This window comes from Zeus faber (assembly GCF_960531495.2).
Source record: "Zeus faber genome assembly, chromosome: 14".
Classification (NCBI taxonomy): domain Eukaryota; kingdom Metazoa; phylum Chordata; class Actinopteri; order Zeiformes; family Zeidae; genus Zeus; species Zeus faber.
Window position 1 is genome coordinate 28,141,655 of NC_137200.1, and position 18,274 is coordinate 28,159,928.

At 40.4% G+C, this 18,274-nt stretch overlaps 1 protein-coding gene across 3 annotated transcripts; it reads left to right on the top strand.

Moving 5' to 3' along the window:
• Nucleotides 1–3,967: 3,967 nt before the first annotated feature.
• Nucleotides 3,968–17,584, top strand: uimc1 (ubiquitin interaction motif containing 1). Of its 3 annotated transcripts, none has more exons than XM_080014125.1 (21): nt 3,968–4,096; nt 4,666–4,753; nt 5,297–5,375; nt 5,524–5,633; nt 5,975–6,163; nt 6,451–7,227; nt 7,560–7,617; nt 7,702–7,796; nt 8,462–8,565; nt 8,671–8,893; nt 9,360–9,464; nt 9,574–9,614; nt 9,789–9,985; nt 10,886–10,941; nt 11,566–11,656; nt 13,159–13,527; nt 13,850–13,919; nt 15,820–15,961; nt 16,747–16,795; nt 16,943–16,979; nt 17,091–17,584. In XM_080014125.1, the coding sequence occupies exons 2-21, from the start codon at nt 4,682–4,684 to the stop codon at nt 17,293–17,295; spliced, it is 3,069 nt and encodes a 1,022-aa protein (XP_079870251.1). In that variant the 5' UTR covers nt 3,968–4,096; nt 4,666–4,681; the 3' UTR covers nt 17,296–17,584. The 3 variants fall into 3 exon arrangements, with proteins under 3 accessions (XP_079870251.1, XP_079870252.1, XP_079870253.1); XM_080014126.1 differs by having other exon boundaries at nt 13,162–13,527; XM_080014127.1 differs by lacking the exon at nt 6,451–7,227.
• The last annotated feature ends 690 nt before the right edge of the window (nt 17,585–18,274 follow it).

Below are 18,274 nucleotides of genomic sequence, written 5' to 3' on the forward strand. Positions count from 1 at the left end.
ACCTCTTGAACTTGAGCTTGAACAACAATAATAATGATACTAATACTAATACTACTACTACTACTACTACTACTACTAATAATAATAATAATAATAATAATAATAATACTAATACTAATAATAATAATAAAAATAATAATAATACTAATACTACTACTACTACTAATAATAATAATAATAATAATATGTACCTTATTAATGTACCTTATAATAATAATAATACTAATAATAATAATGTTGTTTCGCAGAGTGCACCATTCTTCTTCATTCTTCTTCATTCTTCATCATTCTTCATCATTCTTCTTCATTCTTCTTCATTCTTCTTCATTCTTCATCATTCTTCATCATTCTTCTTCATTCTTCTTCATTCTTCTTCATTCTTCATCATTCTTCATCATTCTTCTTCATTCTTCATCATTCTTCATCATTCTTCTTCATTCTTCTTCATTCTTCATCATTCTTCTTCATTCTTCATCATTCTTCATCATTCTTCTTCATTCTTCTTCATTCTTCTTCATTCTTCATCATTCTTCTTCATTCTTCTTCATTCTTCATCATTCTTCTTCATTCTTCATCATTCTTCATCATTCTTCATCATTCTTCATCATTCTTCATCATTCTTCTTCATTCTTCATCATTCTTCATCATTCTTCTTCATTCTTCTTCATTCTTCATCATTCTTCTTCATTCTTCATCATTCTTCTTCATTCTTCATCATTCTTCTTCATTCTTCATCATTCTTCATCATTCTTCTTCATTCTTCTTCATTCTTCATCATTCTTCTTCATTCTTCTTCATTCTTCATCATTCTTCTTCATTCTTCATCATTCTTCATCATTCTTCTTCATTCTTCATCATTCTTCTTCATTCTTCTTCATTCTTCTTCATTCTTCATCATTCTTCATCATTCTTCTTCATTCTTCTTCATTCTTCATCATTCTTCATCATTCTTCATCATTCTTCATCATTCTTCTTCATTCTTCTTCATTCTTCATCATTCTTCTTCATTCTTCTTCATTCTTCATCATTCTTCTTCATTCTTCATCATTCTTCTTCATTCTTCATCATTCTTCTTCATTCTTTTTCATTCTTCATCATTCTTCATTCTTCATCATTCTTCATCATTCTTCTTCATACTTCATCATTCTTCATCATTCTTCTTCATTCTTCATCATTCTTCTTCATTCTTCTTCATTCTTCATCATTCTTCATCATTCTTCATCATTCTTCATCATTCTTCTTCATTCTTCTTCATTCTTCATCATTCTTCTTCATTCTTCTTCATTCTTCATCATTCTTCTTCATTCTTCTTCATTCTTCATCATTCTTCATCATTCTTCTTCATTCTTCATCATTCTTCTTCATTCTTCTTCATTCTTCTTCATTCTTCATCATTCTTCTTCATTCTTCTTCATTCTTCATCATTCTTCTTCATTCTTCTTCATTCTTCATCATTCTTCTTCATTCTTCATCATTCTTCTTCATTCTTCTTCATTCTTCATCATTCTTCTTCATTCTTCTTCATTCTTCATCATTCTTCATCATTCTTCTTCATTCTTCTTCATTCTTCTTCATTCTTCATCATTCTTCTTCATTCTTCTTCATTCTTCTTCATTCTTCTTCATTCTTCATCATTCTTCTTCATTCTTCTTCATTCTTCTTCATTCTTCATCATTCTTCATCATTCTTCATCATTCTTCTTCATTCTTCTTCATTCTTCATCATTCTTCATCATTCTTCTTCATTCTTCTTCATTCTTCTTCATTCTTCATCATTCTTCTTCATTCTTCATCATTCTTCATCATTCTTCATCATTCTTCTTCATTCTTCATCATTCTTCTTCATTCTTCTTCATTCTTCTTCATTCTTCTTCATTCTTCATCATTCTTCATCATTCTTCTTCATTCTTCATCATTCTTCATCATTCTTCTTCATTCTTCTTCATTCTTCTTCATTCTTCTTCATTCTTCTTCATTCTTCATCATTCTTCATCATTCTTCTTCATTCTTCTTCATTCTTCATCATTCTTCATCATTCTTCTTCATTCTTCTTCATTCTTCATCATTCTTCTTCATTCTTCTTCATTCTTCATCATTCTTCTTCATTCTTCATCATTCTTCATCATTCTTCTTCATTCTTCTTCATTCTTCTTCATTCTTCATCATTCTTCTTCATTCTTCTTCATTCTTCTTCATTCTTCTTCATTCTTCATCATTCTTCTTCATTCTTCTTCATTCTTCTTCATTCTTCATCATTCTTCATCATTCTTCTTCATTCTTCATCATTCTTCTTCATTCTTCTTCATTCTTCATCATTCTTCTTCATTCTTCATCATTCTTCATCATTCTTCTTCATTCTTCTTCATTCTTCATCATTCTTCTTCATTCTTCATCATTCTTCATCATTCTTCTTCATTCTTCTTCATTCTTCATCATTCTTCTTCATTCTTCATCATTCTTCTTCATTCTTCTTCATTCTTCTTCATTCTTCATCATTCTTCTTCATTCTTCTTCATTCTTCTTCATTCTTCATCATTCTTCTTCATCATTCTTCATCATTCTTCTTCATTCTTCTTCATTCTTCTTCATTCTTCATCATTCTTCTTCATTCTTCATCATTCTTCATCATTCTTCTTCATTCTTCATCATTCTTCTTCATTCTTCTTCATTCTTCTTCATTCTTCTTCATTCTTCATCATTCTTCTTCATTCTTCTTCATTCTTCTTCATTCTTCTTCATTCTTCATCATTCTTCTTCATTCTTCTTCATTCTTCTTCATTCTTCATCATTCTTCATCATTCTTCATCATTCTTCTTCATTCTTCTTCATTCTTCATCATTCTTCATCATTCTTCTTCATTCTTCTTCATTCTTCTTCATTCTTCATCATTCTTCTTCATTCTTCATCATTCTTCATCATTCTTCATCATTCTTCTTCATTCTTCATCATTCTTCTTCATTCTTCTTCATTCTTCTTCATTCTTCTTCATTCTTCATCATTCTTCATCATTCTTCTTCATTCTTCATCATTCTTCATCATTCTTCTTCATTCTTCTTCATTCTTCTTCATTCTTCTTCATTCTTCTTCATTCTTCATCATTCTTCATCATTCTTCTTCATTCTTCTTCATTCTTCATCATTCTTCATCATTCTTCTTCATTCTTCTTCATTCTTCATCATTCTTCTTCATTCTTCTTCATTCTTCATCATTCTTCTTCATTCTTCATCATTCTTCATCATTCTTCTTCATTCTTCTTCATTCTTCTTCATTCTTCATCATTCTTCTTCATTCTTCTTCATTCTTCTTCATTCTTCTTCATTCTTCATCATTCTTCTTCATTCTTCTTCATTCTTCCTTATTCTTCATCATTCTTCATCATTCTTCTTCATTCTTCATCATTCTTCTTCATTCTTCTTCATTCTTCATCATTCTTCTTCATTCTTCATCATTCTTCATCATTCTTCTTCATTCTTCTTCATTCTTCATCATTCTTCTTCATTCTTCATCATTCTTCATCATTCTTCTTCATTCTTCTTCATTCTTCATCATTCTTCTTCATTCTTCATCATTCTTCTTCATTCTTCTTCATTCTTCTTCATTCTTCATCATTCTTCTTCATTCTTCTTCATTCTTCTTCATTCTTCATCATTCTTCTTCATCATTCTTCATCATTCTTCTTCATTCTTCTTCATTCTTCTTCATTCTTCATCATTCTTCTTCATTCTTCATCATTCTTCATCATTCTTCTTCATTCTTCATCATTCTTCTTCATTCTTCTTCATTCTTCTTCATTCTTCTTCATTCTTCATCATTCTTCTTCATTCTTCATCATTCTTCTTCATCATTCTTCTTCATTCTTCTTCATTCTTCTTCATTCTTCATCATTCTTCTTCCTCACAAAAAGGCGGGAGCAGCGTGTCCTCGCGGTGCGCGTTGTTACGTAGCAAGTCACGTGACTCCGAGCAGAAGCAACATGGCGGCGCAGGGGGAGCCAGGCAGCGGAGGGGACTGGGACTGAACTTTGCATTTAAAAGCGGAATAAAAGGACAGCGCGGAGCGGAGACCGGGCGAGTTAGCCCCGCGACAGGAGCATGGCGGTACCGCTGAGCCCATGCACGTTGTAATCATGCTGTAAACCGCGGGGCCGTGTGTTCTCATGCAGCTGTTCGCACCGTGTCTCTAAAGTCTCTTCAACATGTTATTACGTTTCATCAGACTCAGAGTTCCTGGTCCCTGGAACGAGACTAAAGCGTTTAAAGCCGATTCCCGGGTCCTACACCGCGGTTGAAGCACGTCGTTGTGTATAGTGCTTGTATTGGTTGTTTGAGTGCTGATTTATTTGAGGTTTATTTAATTGTTTATTGTGCATTTTTAGGTTTATTGTATATTCGTCGGGTATTCTCCTATTCTTCCGTCTTCTAGTTATTGTTTTTTAAGTGTATTGCATGCATTGCTACGCTTCTCTTGTGTATTTTTTATTTTTTTACGTTTATTGTATGTTATCTTGTTACATTTTAGATGCATATGTATTGTTTGTTAATTCTTATCTTTATTGCATATGGCCGTTTTAGTTTTTCTATTTTTATTATCATTACTTTATTATTAGTGTCTATTCTGATGTGAGCTGCTGTCTCTCTCTCTGTGTGTCTCTCTCTCCCTCCCCCAGTTGTGATCGGGTGAGGATGTCAGTGAGGAGGCAGCTCAGCAGGAGTCATGACTTCAGCCCAGAGGAGAGCGAGGGGGCGGACGAAGCGGTAAAGAAGTTATATTTAAATTACTAATGTATAGATTAGAAGTTTATGTGTGTATATAGTGTTCATATCATTATAATGCATATATAATGCATTTTTCATCTGAAATAATCAATGAACCATTGTTTTCGATGACACAGACAAACCTTTTTTTTCTGTGAACTCCCTGGGTTACTGGAAAGACACTTATAGATTGAAAATATTATTATTGTTATTACTGTTGTTGTTAAAGTTATTGTTACGACTGTTATTATAAGGGGTCCAGCCCGCTCTGTTATTACAATTAGTATTATTTTTTACAGAAGTAAATCAACGATGAAGATCAGTTGATGTTTTGTTTAATTCAAGATTTTTGAAAGTGTTATTTTTTATTCATATATTTTCGGATTTTATTTTAAATCATACAAATTTCCAGTTGGTTTCAGTTGAAGTTATTCATTGTTCTGTTGAAACATCTGATTTTATGGTTCACCGGTACTGCCCATCTTGATATCAGTTAGAAATAATCAGTGAAGTTCTGTTGTACCGGGTGTATTCTCTATGTAGGAGGAGCGTCCCCTGCTGGCCGCCACATCTACTAGGGAGAAGCGATGCAGAGAGCGGGAAATGCGAACCGAGTCCCAAGGTTCAGAAAGTTTGGAAATCAGAATTTACCTCGACCTGACTGATAGAAACACATCTAATTCACGACAACATTTCTGACAAATGGTTTAAAGTGTGTGTCTGTGTCTGTGTGTGTGTGTGTCTCTGTGTCTGTGTGTGTGTCTGTGCAGAGATGACAGAGCAAGAGATGCTGGCTCTGGCAATGCGTCTCAGTCACCAGGAGGCGCTGCGGCTGCAGCAGGAGGAGGACGAGGCGGTGATGGCTGCCGTCACACAGAGCGTAAGGGCCAAAACTTCAAAAATATAAGTTGACTAAATTCTCCTCAAAATGGGGACAAAAGATCAGTTCCAAAGATTCTGATGTGATTTTTATATTTAGTATACTTAATTAATCCCTCTGAGGGGCATTGGTTCACTACATTTGCCCATCCTAGGATCTGACATATCTAGGACCACACAAGGAAGAAAACAACTTTGAGCATTTTATTTTTTTTATTAATTAAATTTTGTTTTATTCATTCGTTCGTTCATTTCAGCATCTTTCTCTCGACTCCAGACACAAAACATCTGGTACAGGTATCATCATAGTCATGGCAACGTGCCTTTGTGTTTCCCTCCCAGATGCTGGGCCAGACGCAGTCCCGCCCCCCTCTGGGCACAGCAGAGGGGTCCGTCCTTGACGCAGAGGGGAGGAAGAGGAAGAGGAGGAAGAGCAGCCCTCTGCTTGAGATGCCCGACCTGTCGCAGACTCAGAGGATCTTCTCCCAGGATTTGCAGCCCGACTCGCTAGGTCAGCTGGACTCTGCTCAGGTAAGTTGTTTAAACTCTAAAGCAGGAAGCAGCGAGGGCTCACAGGGCTTGTTATTATCTGTGTTCAGAACATGAAGTTTAACAGGTTTTAACAAGAATCAGTATCAAGAAAAACCCAAAACTAGGAGCATGTGTCCTACCGGACTTTGAGGAATGTCAAATATGCCAACACTCTCTAAAAATAGGACACTTTGTCGGCTGCTCAGTGATCTGTCTAAGCAGTGACTACTATCCAGGTAAATACATTTTTTCTCTAATGTGTGTATTAATTTAACCGCGGCCCTCAGGCCTCTATCCACACGGCGCACTCTCCGCACCCTGAAACCCCCCTGGGCACCCCCCGAACGCACAGCAAACTGGGGGTTTTCCTCCCCAGACTGACCCAGGAGGTGCTGGACTCCTGCGTGGCATCAGGCTTCGTCCTCCACTCCCAAACTCAGAATCTCCAGGTGCCTCTGCCCAAGAGCCTGACGGTCCCTGGGAGCCCCGCCCGACTGCAAGACTGGGCTCATAATGAGACCCATACCTTCCCCCAAACTCCAGATCTACTAGAGACCGACCCGGGAGAGAATCAAGGGGCTAAAAGCCCAGTATTTGGCAGAAGCAGCCAATTCGATTACAGAAGCAGCCCAGTATTTGGCAGAGAAAGCCAGGCTCAGACGCCACCCTGGGACTCCAAAGCCCAGATCCCTCTCTCAGAGATGGGTCAGAAGGTAGCAACCAATGGCGAAGCCTCATCCTCACAGGAAAGTTCATCTTTCCTCCAGTATTCTCAGTCTGGTCGTCCCAGGAGCCCAACATTCCCTTTCAGCCCAGGAACCTCCCGGACCACGAAACCATCACAAAGTCCAACGTTTCCAAAGAGTCCTGTAGTGTCGGACAAATACCAAGAAGAGGATGGAGGGGTGGAGTTGCAGCCTGGCTGCTCTGTAAGACCAGTATATGGCAGCAGGACCATCCAGCACCAGAGGACCATCGGGGGTGGAGGGGGCGGTTGTGTGGCTCCTGTTGCGATGGAGGATGGGGACCAGAAGCCTAGACGTCCATCACGGGGCCTTGAAAAGGTGAGTTGAGCCTGAGGTGGAGGTAGTAGCCCAGAATGAAGCCCCTTCTCTGGGGACAAACACCCTCCAGTACTTGCTTTTGGACACTTTGCTGCATAGAATACTTGGTTGGATAATCTCGGCTTCTAAAGTAGCTACAGACGTTGTTTACTGAGAGCTGATATCTCGGCTTCTAAAGCAGTGGAAAGTCTGTACTGAAAAATCCCCTCCAACAGTTACAAACCACTTCCAAACCACCCAGGGGTTGTGTTACAATATTTAAACTCGGTCTAAATGACGTTAAACTACAGGCAGTGCTACTGACACAGACTTTGTTTTGTGTTTGAATGCAGGCCAACAAACCACAGGACGAGTCTGGAGGAACCTCTGTTAATGGATCTCCAACTGCAGGTAAACCACCTCCTAGCTCGTTGTACTCGTCTATTTGTGGTTAAACCTCTTGGCTGACGATGTGCTGTTTCATGCTGCCTTCAGGGGAGGGGAATGATGTTGAGGAAGACTTGATGCTGGACCGGAGCAAACTGACCAGCGACATGACCTTACGCTGTTCAGATGGAGAAGAACGAACGGTAAAGAGCAGGGAGGCACAGATACTAGACTACTGAGTACTTTTACTTTCCAATACAGAGTACTGACTCTGAAGACCCTTGACGTTTCAAATCACATGTATACCAGTGTGAAGGCGTTATGGGGCATTTTACAATCTGGTAAAATGGATATAAGTTTAGTTTAATCTCCCGCAGTAATAATTAATGCAAAAATCTGCTATATTTGCAAGAACTGGTCATTTAGGAAAATTGACGCAACTTTTCAACTCTCAATGTCTGCGTCAATAGACCTTAAACTTTCCCCTCCTTCCCTGATAAGACAGAGGCTTATTTTATTTGGTGCCTAAATTGAAAATGTATTTTATAAATTTACTTACATACTTGCTCGAAACTTTCATTAGAAATTAAAAAAAGATTAGTAGTAAAATATTTCCAGATGTTTCTGGACCATAGGAAGTGATGATCAAATTAGACTCTTTCTTCAGTTGTAGTAGTTAAGAAAATGTGAATTTTTTTTCTTTCTCAATTCCTGCAATTTTACTGCAAAAAGTACATATACGTTTGAAAATTGCATCGTGAGTTTTGAGACGAGCTGCTGCAAGATCGAGCACTTTGGGTCGCAACAACCACAAAAAGAAATCCTAAATATTGTTGCTACCACGGCTCCACTCCTGGTTGGACTGCAGGTGGAGGTCTCTCCGAGTCCCGTCTTCCCAGAAGAGAGGTTCCATCGGTGGGAAGACCACCAGGCGGCGCCAGCCTCTCCAGGAAATCCTAGACCGAACCACAGGTAGAAACAGAGACACCTAGTGGTATCACAGCGCCACACGACACTTCTAACATGTTTCCATGGTAATGATAAATATCAACGTGTTTGGTGACCACGCACTCTCAGCCCAAAGCGACGCAGATGCAATCCAAGCGGTGGTTCTTGGGCCACACAGGCTCCCAGCACGTCCTCGCAGCAGACCCACGGCTTGGATGGATCCTCCGGCCTACAGGATCGCCACGACCTCCAGGGACCCCGAAGCGAGGGCCCCACAGGGCCCCCAGCGGTGCACTACTACTGGGGCGTTCCCTTCTGTCCCAGGGGTCTGGACCCAGATGCCTACACTCAGGTTGTTTTGTTTTTAACTGTTTTCAATGATTCTGATAGAAAATGAGATGTGATATTAGATTAAATCTCACTATTTTCTATATCATTGAGTTTTCTTTACTTTTCTATCTGATTAGTATTCTGTCTTCATTGATGTAATCAGTGATGTCCCTGTTATCCAGGGTCTGACAATAGCGATTGCTCAGTTGCTGCGGGCAACCAGATTTGGGCCAACCATATCAACCATGTTGTCAGCCACATTTTGTGTGTTAAATTTAAAAAATAAAAATAGTGCAGTAAACCTCTATATGTTAGAAACTAACAGCAACCAAGGCATGGTTGGCAACTACCGTTCCTAGAAGTCAGCGTCAGGTCCTGATATTGTAACTGAGTATTTGACCTCTCTACCAGTGGTACTTGTACTCAGTCCAAAAACCAAGATGGCGTCTGTGCATGTGATTGAGGTTTGATGTTGTTGCCATGTGGAGGTGATCGTGGCCCAGATGGAGGTGTTGGAGAAGAGCCTGAAAGGGGCTCAGAGGGCCCTGCTGAGGAAGGCTGAGTGGGGGGGCGGCATCACCCCCAGGCCACAGGTAACTGCACCACACCTGGGGTGAGGGGGTGGAGTGGCGCATTGTGGTCAGAGGTCATTTCTCCTGAAGAAAAACCACAGACTGAACTTTGTTCCGATGATCACCACAGGAAGAGCCTGGCGACTCAGCTGAAGCTCCCCCCACTCGCAGGTAAAGACACTGATCCAACATGGCGGCTCACAGGAAGCTCCCCCATGTTTGGGCTCTTTATATTTTTTTCTGTTGTAAAGTTTGGACGAAACTGATTTTAGCAGCAAATGATCAAACTCTGAAGCTTTCTAGGGTCTTTCTGATAGAGCCCTTATCCTCCAAACCCTTCAACAGACGAAACCTCAGGACGAGGAAGAAACGTGTTGCTGAGGAGGAAGAAGAAGAAGAGGAGGAGGAGGAGAAGAACAGAGACGAAGAGGAGGAGGAGGAGGAAGAAGGAGAGGAGAAGAGGCGAGAGGAGGAAGGAGGTGCAGAGGAAGAGGAGGGAGGTGAAGAGCAGCTGGACGTTGGAGACTGTGATGTTTGTCCAGGTAGGACACACTATGACTCACCAGGACTCAGAAATCTAGCGTCATTACGTCAGCCGGTGCTGCGTTCAGTGGAAACTCGTTCTAGACGTAATGCCGAACTACAGACGAGCAACAGCATCCAAGATCAGCATTGTTGACATCTACCCAGTAGGCTTGATTGGAGGTCGACTCCATCGACCGCGATTGCCATTGATAATAGCTGATTTTTTATTTTTTATTTTTCCCCCTTTTAAACGAGAGAGAGCGCGCGAGAGAGAGAGAGAGAGCGAGCTCCAGTTCTCGGCATTTTGTCGCTCTGGGCAAACGGAGCAGCACAGAGATACAGTATATATCTTGCCCAGACAATCCAACAATGGGGATGCACAGCTCCCCTATTTGGTAAAAAATGGGATGTTTTTGTGTAATTGCTAAACTTGTAACTAATAAATCCTGCACCCCTGGAACGGGTAGAACACATTTGCCACATTACATAACGTTCTATGCGGGCGTGCACTCCCCCAATATAGTCGGATATCATTGATCGCTGCTCCCCGAGCGATCGGCGATTGGAATTTTTACACGATCGGCCAAGCGTACTCCCCAGTGCTTGTTGTTATAATAATTGTGCTGACATTATCAGGTAAGCACAAAGTTTCTCCTTTGTATGCTTTACTCAAAAGTGTGTGAATTGACCTGGATATGGAGCGTCCATAGCACAAAGTAATAAAACGTTAGTTTCGAAAGAGATAAGATGGAGCCCCATCCTCTCCTATTTCTCATTAAAAAAAATACAATTAAAATTAAAAAAAAAATCAAATTTCATCAGCAGTCTACCGCCACTGCTTGGTGCATTTAGGGAAAACACTGGGTTTCACAATCAAACTGGTTTAAACTTTAACAACTTGCACTGTGTTTCTGCAGAGACCCCCCCTAGTGGAGAGGAGCTGAACGCCTGCACTGCGGCACGGGAGAGCAGGGTGTGTCTATATTAAGCATCATATCACTTTAATTATATTAGAATAATACAATTATTGATTAATGATATAATATAATTATAAGAGAATTAGCCATTTAGGGAAAACGACAAATGAAAACCTTAGATATTAATCATAAATCTATTTTTTTAGTTGATTTCTTATGCTTTTGAAGGAAATTGTTTCGATTAATTGTTTGATTTTGTTGTGAAGTTTGAAATTGAGGGTTTCAAAAGAGTAAATCTTGATTTGTGAACATGATATTTGGCCAATATAATTATAAGGTCTTCCAAACAGTCTATTTTCTCAATCAAAGGGACACTCTTTATCTTTACCAGATTCTGATGAAAAGCTCAATAAATACAATCATAAAAGCTGCTCTCTAGAATTGAACTTAAATTGGATTTGATCTGCTCTCCTTCTTTAGGTTGGAGAGAATAATAAAGTCTAAATGGGTTCCTCTGGTTTGTTTTCTTTGTGTGTTTGAACTTAAAAAAAGTTTAATACCTTCAATACCAAGAAAATATTATTGGAAGATGCAAAGTTTTGTCGAATATGAGAATTTGTGTGTTGGACTGTTAATAACATGATAATAACTTACAATAATGGTAATGACATAACATGCAGGCTGTGTCTGGTGGCCCCTCCTTGCACCAGAGCCAGAGTGTTCCCCCCTCCCAGTTGGTTGAGGAGGAGGAGATGAAGATGGAGACAGAGGGTGAGTGTAAAACAGAGAGTTCAAGCTCTGCCTCCAGCAGCTTTTACTTCCTTTAGTTTTCACCAATCAGAAAATGGGGGTGTGGTTAGTAAGTGACTAGTGATAAACAGCACAATTGCTAGTGATGAAAAGTTCGATAACTAGAAAAAGAGGAATCTTTATTTGTCACACACCACAACACATGCACTCACGGCCTGCTTCAAATGGTGGCCGGTGAAATTAGATCTCTGCTCTTGACCCATCCTGGCTTGTCCTTCCTCCGGGGGGGAGCCAGCGCACAGTGACGCCCGGGGACCAGTTATAAATGTCCATCATTGGTCAGACGACAACGTACTGTATGTTTTTGGCGGGTTCCTTACTGATGTAACATGGAGGAAACCCCCTGTGAGCATTGGGAGAACATGCACACTCCACACAGAAAGGCCCCTGATCAGGAGATAACCCACCAGAGCACGGTGCCAACAGCGCCCCAGGGGGTAAAAACAAGGCCTTCTTCAGAAAAGTAATGTTTATCATGGCATTGTTTATAAAGATGTTTACAAGCGCAACCTACGAACAAAGCTTATTTCTATATCAACAACCGTGATTGGTTCGAGTTAAAAGGTCACCTTTAGATTGTCCAAACTGATTTGCTTTCCGTTGCAACTTGCCGAACGCGGAAATGAACAGATCTGCGGAATTCTTTATCAAAATGATCAAGGCTATTTTTTTTCAACATTGAGGAAAAAACATGGTGATCATTATCATTGTTGTTTTATCGCCCAGCACTCATTCAAATTGTGCTTAGAGGGAATTAGTTTCACCAGTCATTATGACCGGAGAGATTTAATATGTCAGACTTCAACAGATTTTCCCGGTCAAAAACCGGCAAATACCGGATAACAGAAGCTCTGCTCTGCTCCAGTTCTTCAGGTCCCTCCGCTTGCTACTTCCGGTGCCTCCACCACACCACAGTACTTCCGGTTTCTTTTGCTCTCGTAGCGTGTTTTAACTACCTCCTCCGACAGATATGGTCCGTTGTGAATCAAACTTGGACCCCAGCATGTCTGGACTCCCCCAATACAATTCTTTGGTTTTATGTCTGTGGGTTTCCTGGTTTCTCAGCACCAGCCACTTTCAGCCAGAGAATGGCTCGGAGAATAATAATAAAAATAAAGAAAAATAATAGGGCTTCCTCCCTTCGGCCTGGATAAAAAATCGATCTAATAAAAATCGGAACAAAAACAATAGGGTTCCTGCCTTTCAGGCTGGACCCCTAACTAGCGATAAACGTTATCAGCATATCCCACAATGCATTGTCAGGACAAGATGCCAGTAAAAGTTTCTATCCAGCGTTGTCAAGACAATGTGATGGAAATACGCTGTGCGGCTTCAGATGATGATGATGCATGTAGTATGTAATGTATAGTGTGTAGCACATCGTACGTAGCACGTGTCATGTAGCATCTAGAATGTAACAGATTTGGAACACAGTGTTGAATGTGTGCTTCCTGCTGCCTTAGCAGAAGGTGGAGAGGTGGAGCAGTGCTCTCCTGACAGAGGGCGGGATGAAAAGGAGGAGGTGGAGAGGGGGCAGAGTCTTGATGCAGAGCAGATGATGGACAGAGTGCTGCAGCTGGAGGAGGAGGAGAGGATGGACAGAATGCAGACAGAGGTGGAGAGGATGGACAGAATGCAGATGGAGGTGGAGAGGACGGACAGAATGCAGACGGAGGTGGAGAGGACGGACAGAATGCAGACGGAGGTGGAGTGTCCACTCTGCCTGAAACGCTTCGGGGCCACTCGCATCGAGGAGCACGCTGCGTTTTGCAACGGAGACGAGGACCTGACGGAGGCCAGGCAGCAGCACCGAGGGAGGGGAGCCCCCCAGAGTGAGAGCGTGCACAATGAGAGGGAGGGCTGGTTAACCAGTTCAACCTGGTTAAGTGGTTAGCCAGCTTCAAAAATGTCACATAAATAATGTGTCAACAAACATTTTCAATATTCAATACTTAAAATAAATATTTTCAATAAATATTTAAATTAATAGTTTTATTTGGGAGATCCCAAGACCTTTACGATTTCGTTATCAATTTTGAACAATATTATCAAAGTACAGATTACAAAAACATCTCAATAAATCTAAACTCAGAAATATCACATTTTGCTTTGTCCTTTTGGCTTGTGTTTTGAATACTTCATTTTGTGTTTCAGCTTCTCTTAAACCTCGCCAGAGGAGAGGCAGAAAAGCCGACGCGGCGGCAGAAGAACAAAACGGCAGCCAGTGAGTTTGGGTGTTTAAGCTCCGCCTCCGGTGGTTTCAACTTCCTGGTTCCTCTGAAAATTGGCGGCGTGGTCTTTAATTAGATAACCATGGCGACCAGTGATTCTCACCAATGCCAACAAGCTTCATAACACAGAGCGTAATCAGAATCAAACTTAAAACTAAATTTTGGTGCTAAAATTAGTTATTTGTTGTAAACATCGCAATTTTTTGAGCCAATCTATGGAAAAAAATCCCACTGCGACACCAATATCCTGTTAACCACTAAAACATCATGTAGACTGGTGCATTATTAGCTGTGTAGTATTATTATTCTTTATAGTTTTATTATTGTCTACCAATAGCTAGTGAAGACTGACGAACGATTTGTTTGCATCGAACGTCGTCTTTTTAAGGAAATAAGAATCAAGAGAAACTCCGTTAAAGAGTCACAAATGGAAAATAATTCTTGAGGATTCAATTAAATTCAAGGTTAAAAATAACCAATGCATTTGGCAGAATTCATAAAGAATGTAACTTGATTCGCACTTTGCAGGGCTCCAGACTAACTTTTTCCACTAAAAGCACAATTTTAGGAGCCTCATTGAAATCCACATACAACACATTCATATATTTTATATCTTAACTGTATTCCTGATAAATTCTTTGGAAATGAATAGACAATTTTTCAGAAATAAAAATGTGCTTTTTTACTTGAAAGGAAAGTTGAAGTAAGTGAAGTCGTCCTTGAACAGAAAAAATCATTTCGCTAAATTGTACCTTTTTTTTAAACATAGACACCTAATAAATGAACAAATGTAGACATAAGGTATGTGGTCAGTACATTACTGTCATTAACAACCATGATGACAGCCTCAGCTCTCCATCTCTCTCTGTCTCACTCTCACACCAACACACACAGGCTGTCTCAAACCATTGTTCGAAATTTGAATGCTATTTGAATTTTAAAAAACAAATGACGTCAGAATGTGAAAATTAACTTTCCAAAAAAAAAATTTTCACGTCCTGTTTCAGCAGAAATGTATTATTATTTTTTTTAATGTTGCGCGCGGATGTCCACATACGTCCTCTTTGTGCACGCAGGTCAATGAGCTTTGTCTGTGCACTGCTCTGTGCGCTCTGTTTTTCTATTTTTTCATCCGCCAGCTGAGCAGGTGCAGGCTCTTCCTGTAGGCGATGTAGGCGGGTGCCTAGGGCGCCGTCCCTCGGGGGACGGCCCCGAGGGGCGATCGGGGCGCAGTTGCGCACCTGTCTCCCTCTCCAACGGTACCGACAATGTGCATACGTGTATTTTAGATGTAGGATATTTAATTTTATTTTATTTTGTATCATCATTGAACAAAACAAGCACCGTGCCTCAGGGGGACACTTTCTCTGTGACTCCTACTGATATATGATGATGACTTAAAAAAACAAAATACCGTTGGCATATTCGCAAGTAGCGCTAGTGCTCCTAGTTATAAAATTTAGTAGCACTGCCTCCAAAAATCATTGCAAAATGTGACTAAACCGTCGCAGTCTGAAGTCCTGCTTTGCACTTCAGATTTAATTTGATGATTCTTATGAGAATTCCTTCTACAACTCAGACTCTTCCTCCTCTTGTTCGTCGGTTAGGAAATCCTTCCTCACTCATCGTGTGTCATACCCACCGAACCAAACTGTACGACTCTTTTTTTAAATCTGAGGAGTATATTCCTCACAGAGTGAAACTGGTCGCCATTCAGATGGAACTGATGAATTTGATAAATTAATGCAGCATTGCAATTCTGATCTTGCAACGAAGGCTAGTTTCTATTATTTATTGATTTATTTTAAGTGGAATTTGAAACCTTCTCACGGCGCCGCCTGGTGGCCTACGACTGGTTGGGAAACGCTCTTTTAAACGCAGCGTTCTCCACAGAGCGTCGGAGCAGAAGGAGAAGACGGAGAAGTGTTTCCTCTGCCAGAGCAGCGTTCCTCTGAGCGACTACAGCCGGCACACCGAGGGCTGCCTCCAGCGCCGTGGCAACCCAGCGCAGCACCATGGCAACAGGGGTGTTCTGGTACGTCTCCCAAATGAATAGTGATGCAAGACTCGCAAATTGTTTAGTTTTTTAACAGCCAACAAACTTTGAAATGACTATAGAGTCGGGAATCACTCCGACAAAAGAGTTGTTTGTTCGCGACTCTGTGACGCAGGCTGAACCGGGTCTTGACTCTGGAACGAAAAGAGGCCGAGAGTCGAGCAGCAAATCTCTACTCGAGGACAGAAAATAATTACTAGGAATCAAATTATTGTGAAAGGTATTTGACATCATCCATATTGAATGTGAATGATTCGCTCTTTGCATTCCACAAAAATAAATCATTTTGACAGAAGGAATTATTGTTGTAGAATTTGATTCACAACTCAGAGCCCGACCGACTCCTCTGACTCGTTCACGTTTGAATCAAACGGACAAAGAGTCGGGAAACTGAACAAACCCTTTGACTGATTCGTGAAGAGCCGAATCCCCAAAGAGAGACAAACTTTTCATCACTGCTACTGGACTGAGGGGAAACGTGGGAGAATCAGAGATAGAAGATAGAGAGGAGCTGAAAACCACATCAATAAAGAAATATGGGTTTTGTAGTTCTGACGGAATTTACTTTAAAGGCAGAACATTGTTGATTTAGGAAAAAAAAGCAAAAAACATTTTCAGTTTCCACTTACAATTTTTGCCTCCAGAAAATGACAGAAATGAGTGCGAAAAATTCTGTAATTGAATATTCTGTTCGGTATATCATAGCGTTAATGGTGCTTGGATGATGGTTCACTGTTTCTGATTTCAAACTGGTTTTCTCTCAGAAAGGAGACTTGCTGTCAGCTCTGGACCAGACGGAGAGCAGACACTCAGGTACCATAAAAGTGACTCTGCATCATAAAAGAGATGACGATGATGATAATAATAATTATAATTATAGTAGTAATAATACGTATTAATACGTTAATTGTTTAAAATTATTATTATTTTTTATTTTAAAAAATGTCTTTATTTTTCCAGAAGCTGGATCGTCCACGTCAACCAGCGTTCCTCCTGGGTGAGTTACAGAATCAAACCCCCAACCCTGTTAGTGCCTTGCTCTGGGAAATAGAATCCCCCAACCTTGCAGTGCTCGTGCCTTGCTCTAAGGACCGTGTCTCCCTGGCAGTGAGGTGATCGACCTGTGCTTCGAGGAGGACTCCCCCCCTAGAGGAGGGCCTGAGCCTCCCCCCTTCCAGGTCAGCGACTCCCCGATCAGGGCCTTCAGGACCATCTCCCAGGCCTCAGACTCCCTGGTGGACTTCCGGCAGCAGGGCGCGCCGCGCGGCCGTGGCAGGGTTTGTCACGCAGGCAAGAGGAGGCACAGGAGATGACAGCACCTGGATCTGGAGGAGCTCAGATGATGATAATAATAATAAGAAGAAGAAGAATAAAGATATTACTCATATCATAACATAATTGTTCACAATATTGTTATAATAATAATTTTATTAATAGCACTAATAATATTTAATAACATTAAGAATATTATTATTTTTTATGATATTATTATATATTATTATATAATCATTATTTTACGTTGTATTACTTTGTATTTTCTACTGTTATGAGCTGCTCATTGGTCAGCAACATCTTTCACTCTGAACAATAAAGCACTGACGCCTCGTTGCAATTCACTAAAATGTGATCAATGTGAAGCCACACAGGGAGAAACGGTGTTACGCCCGTGCGCGGCGGCGGACCCCGCCACAGCGATGGAAGCGGCACGTGCCCAAAAAACAAGTACATGAATGGCTGGTTACGTTTTTTATTTTTAAATTTAATTATTCTTTTTTTCACCAGTCTCAGCGGTCGGGCTGTCTATTTGCTGCACTTCAAGCTTCTGACCTAGGTGGTGCTGTTTGCCTCGTTTTCTCATTGATTCCATGTAAAACTAATTGGTGAAACAAATCTATGTAGATTATATATAATTAATAATTAAAATAAATAATGCCCTCTCTAACTGAACTTTATTTGTGTGTATAAACACACACACACGTTTTGGAAGTTTGGCTTTTATTAGTTTGGTTAGTTTCTTTCTGGTCATTGTCTCTGAAAATGTTCAATTCCTTAAATGTAAACCTTAAAATAATCCTTGAAAGGCTCCAGGAGTTTTCAGGATATTCACACTGGTGAAGGAACAAGTTAACTACGGAAATCAATGTAAATAAAAGGTTGTTTTTCTGGTTTAACAACCACATTCAGGGGCATTAGTTCATGGCAGGTCATTCTGCAGCCTTGGGGGCCAAATCTCACACCACACCTCACATCACTCTAGAATGAAAAATTAGCAAAGAAAACCGCAGCCTGTAA

What these genes read in the sequence shown, in the direction of transcription:
- uimc1 (XM_080014125.1), top strand. Translation starts at nt 4,682, where the DNA reads ATGTCAGTGAGGAGGCAGCTCAGCAGGAGTCATGACTTCAGCCCAGAG. An exon ending in GCGAGGGGGCGGACGAAGCG is followed by an intron (nt 4,754 to 5,296) that starts GTAAAGAAGTTA and finishes TTCTCTATGTAG; the next exon opens with GAGGAGCGTCCCCTGCTGGC. An exon ending in GCATCACCCCCAGGCCACAG is followed by an intron (nt 9,465 to 9,573) that starts GTAACTGCACCA and finishes TGATCACCACAG; the next exon opens with GAAGAGCCTGGCGACTCAGC.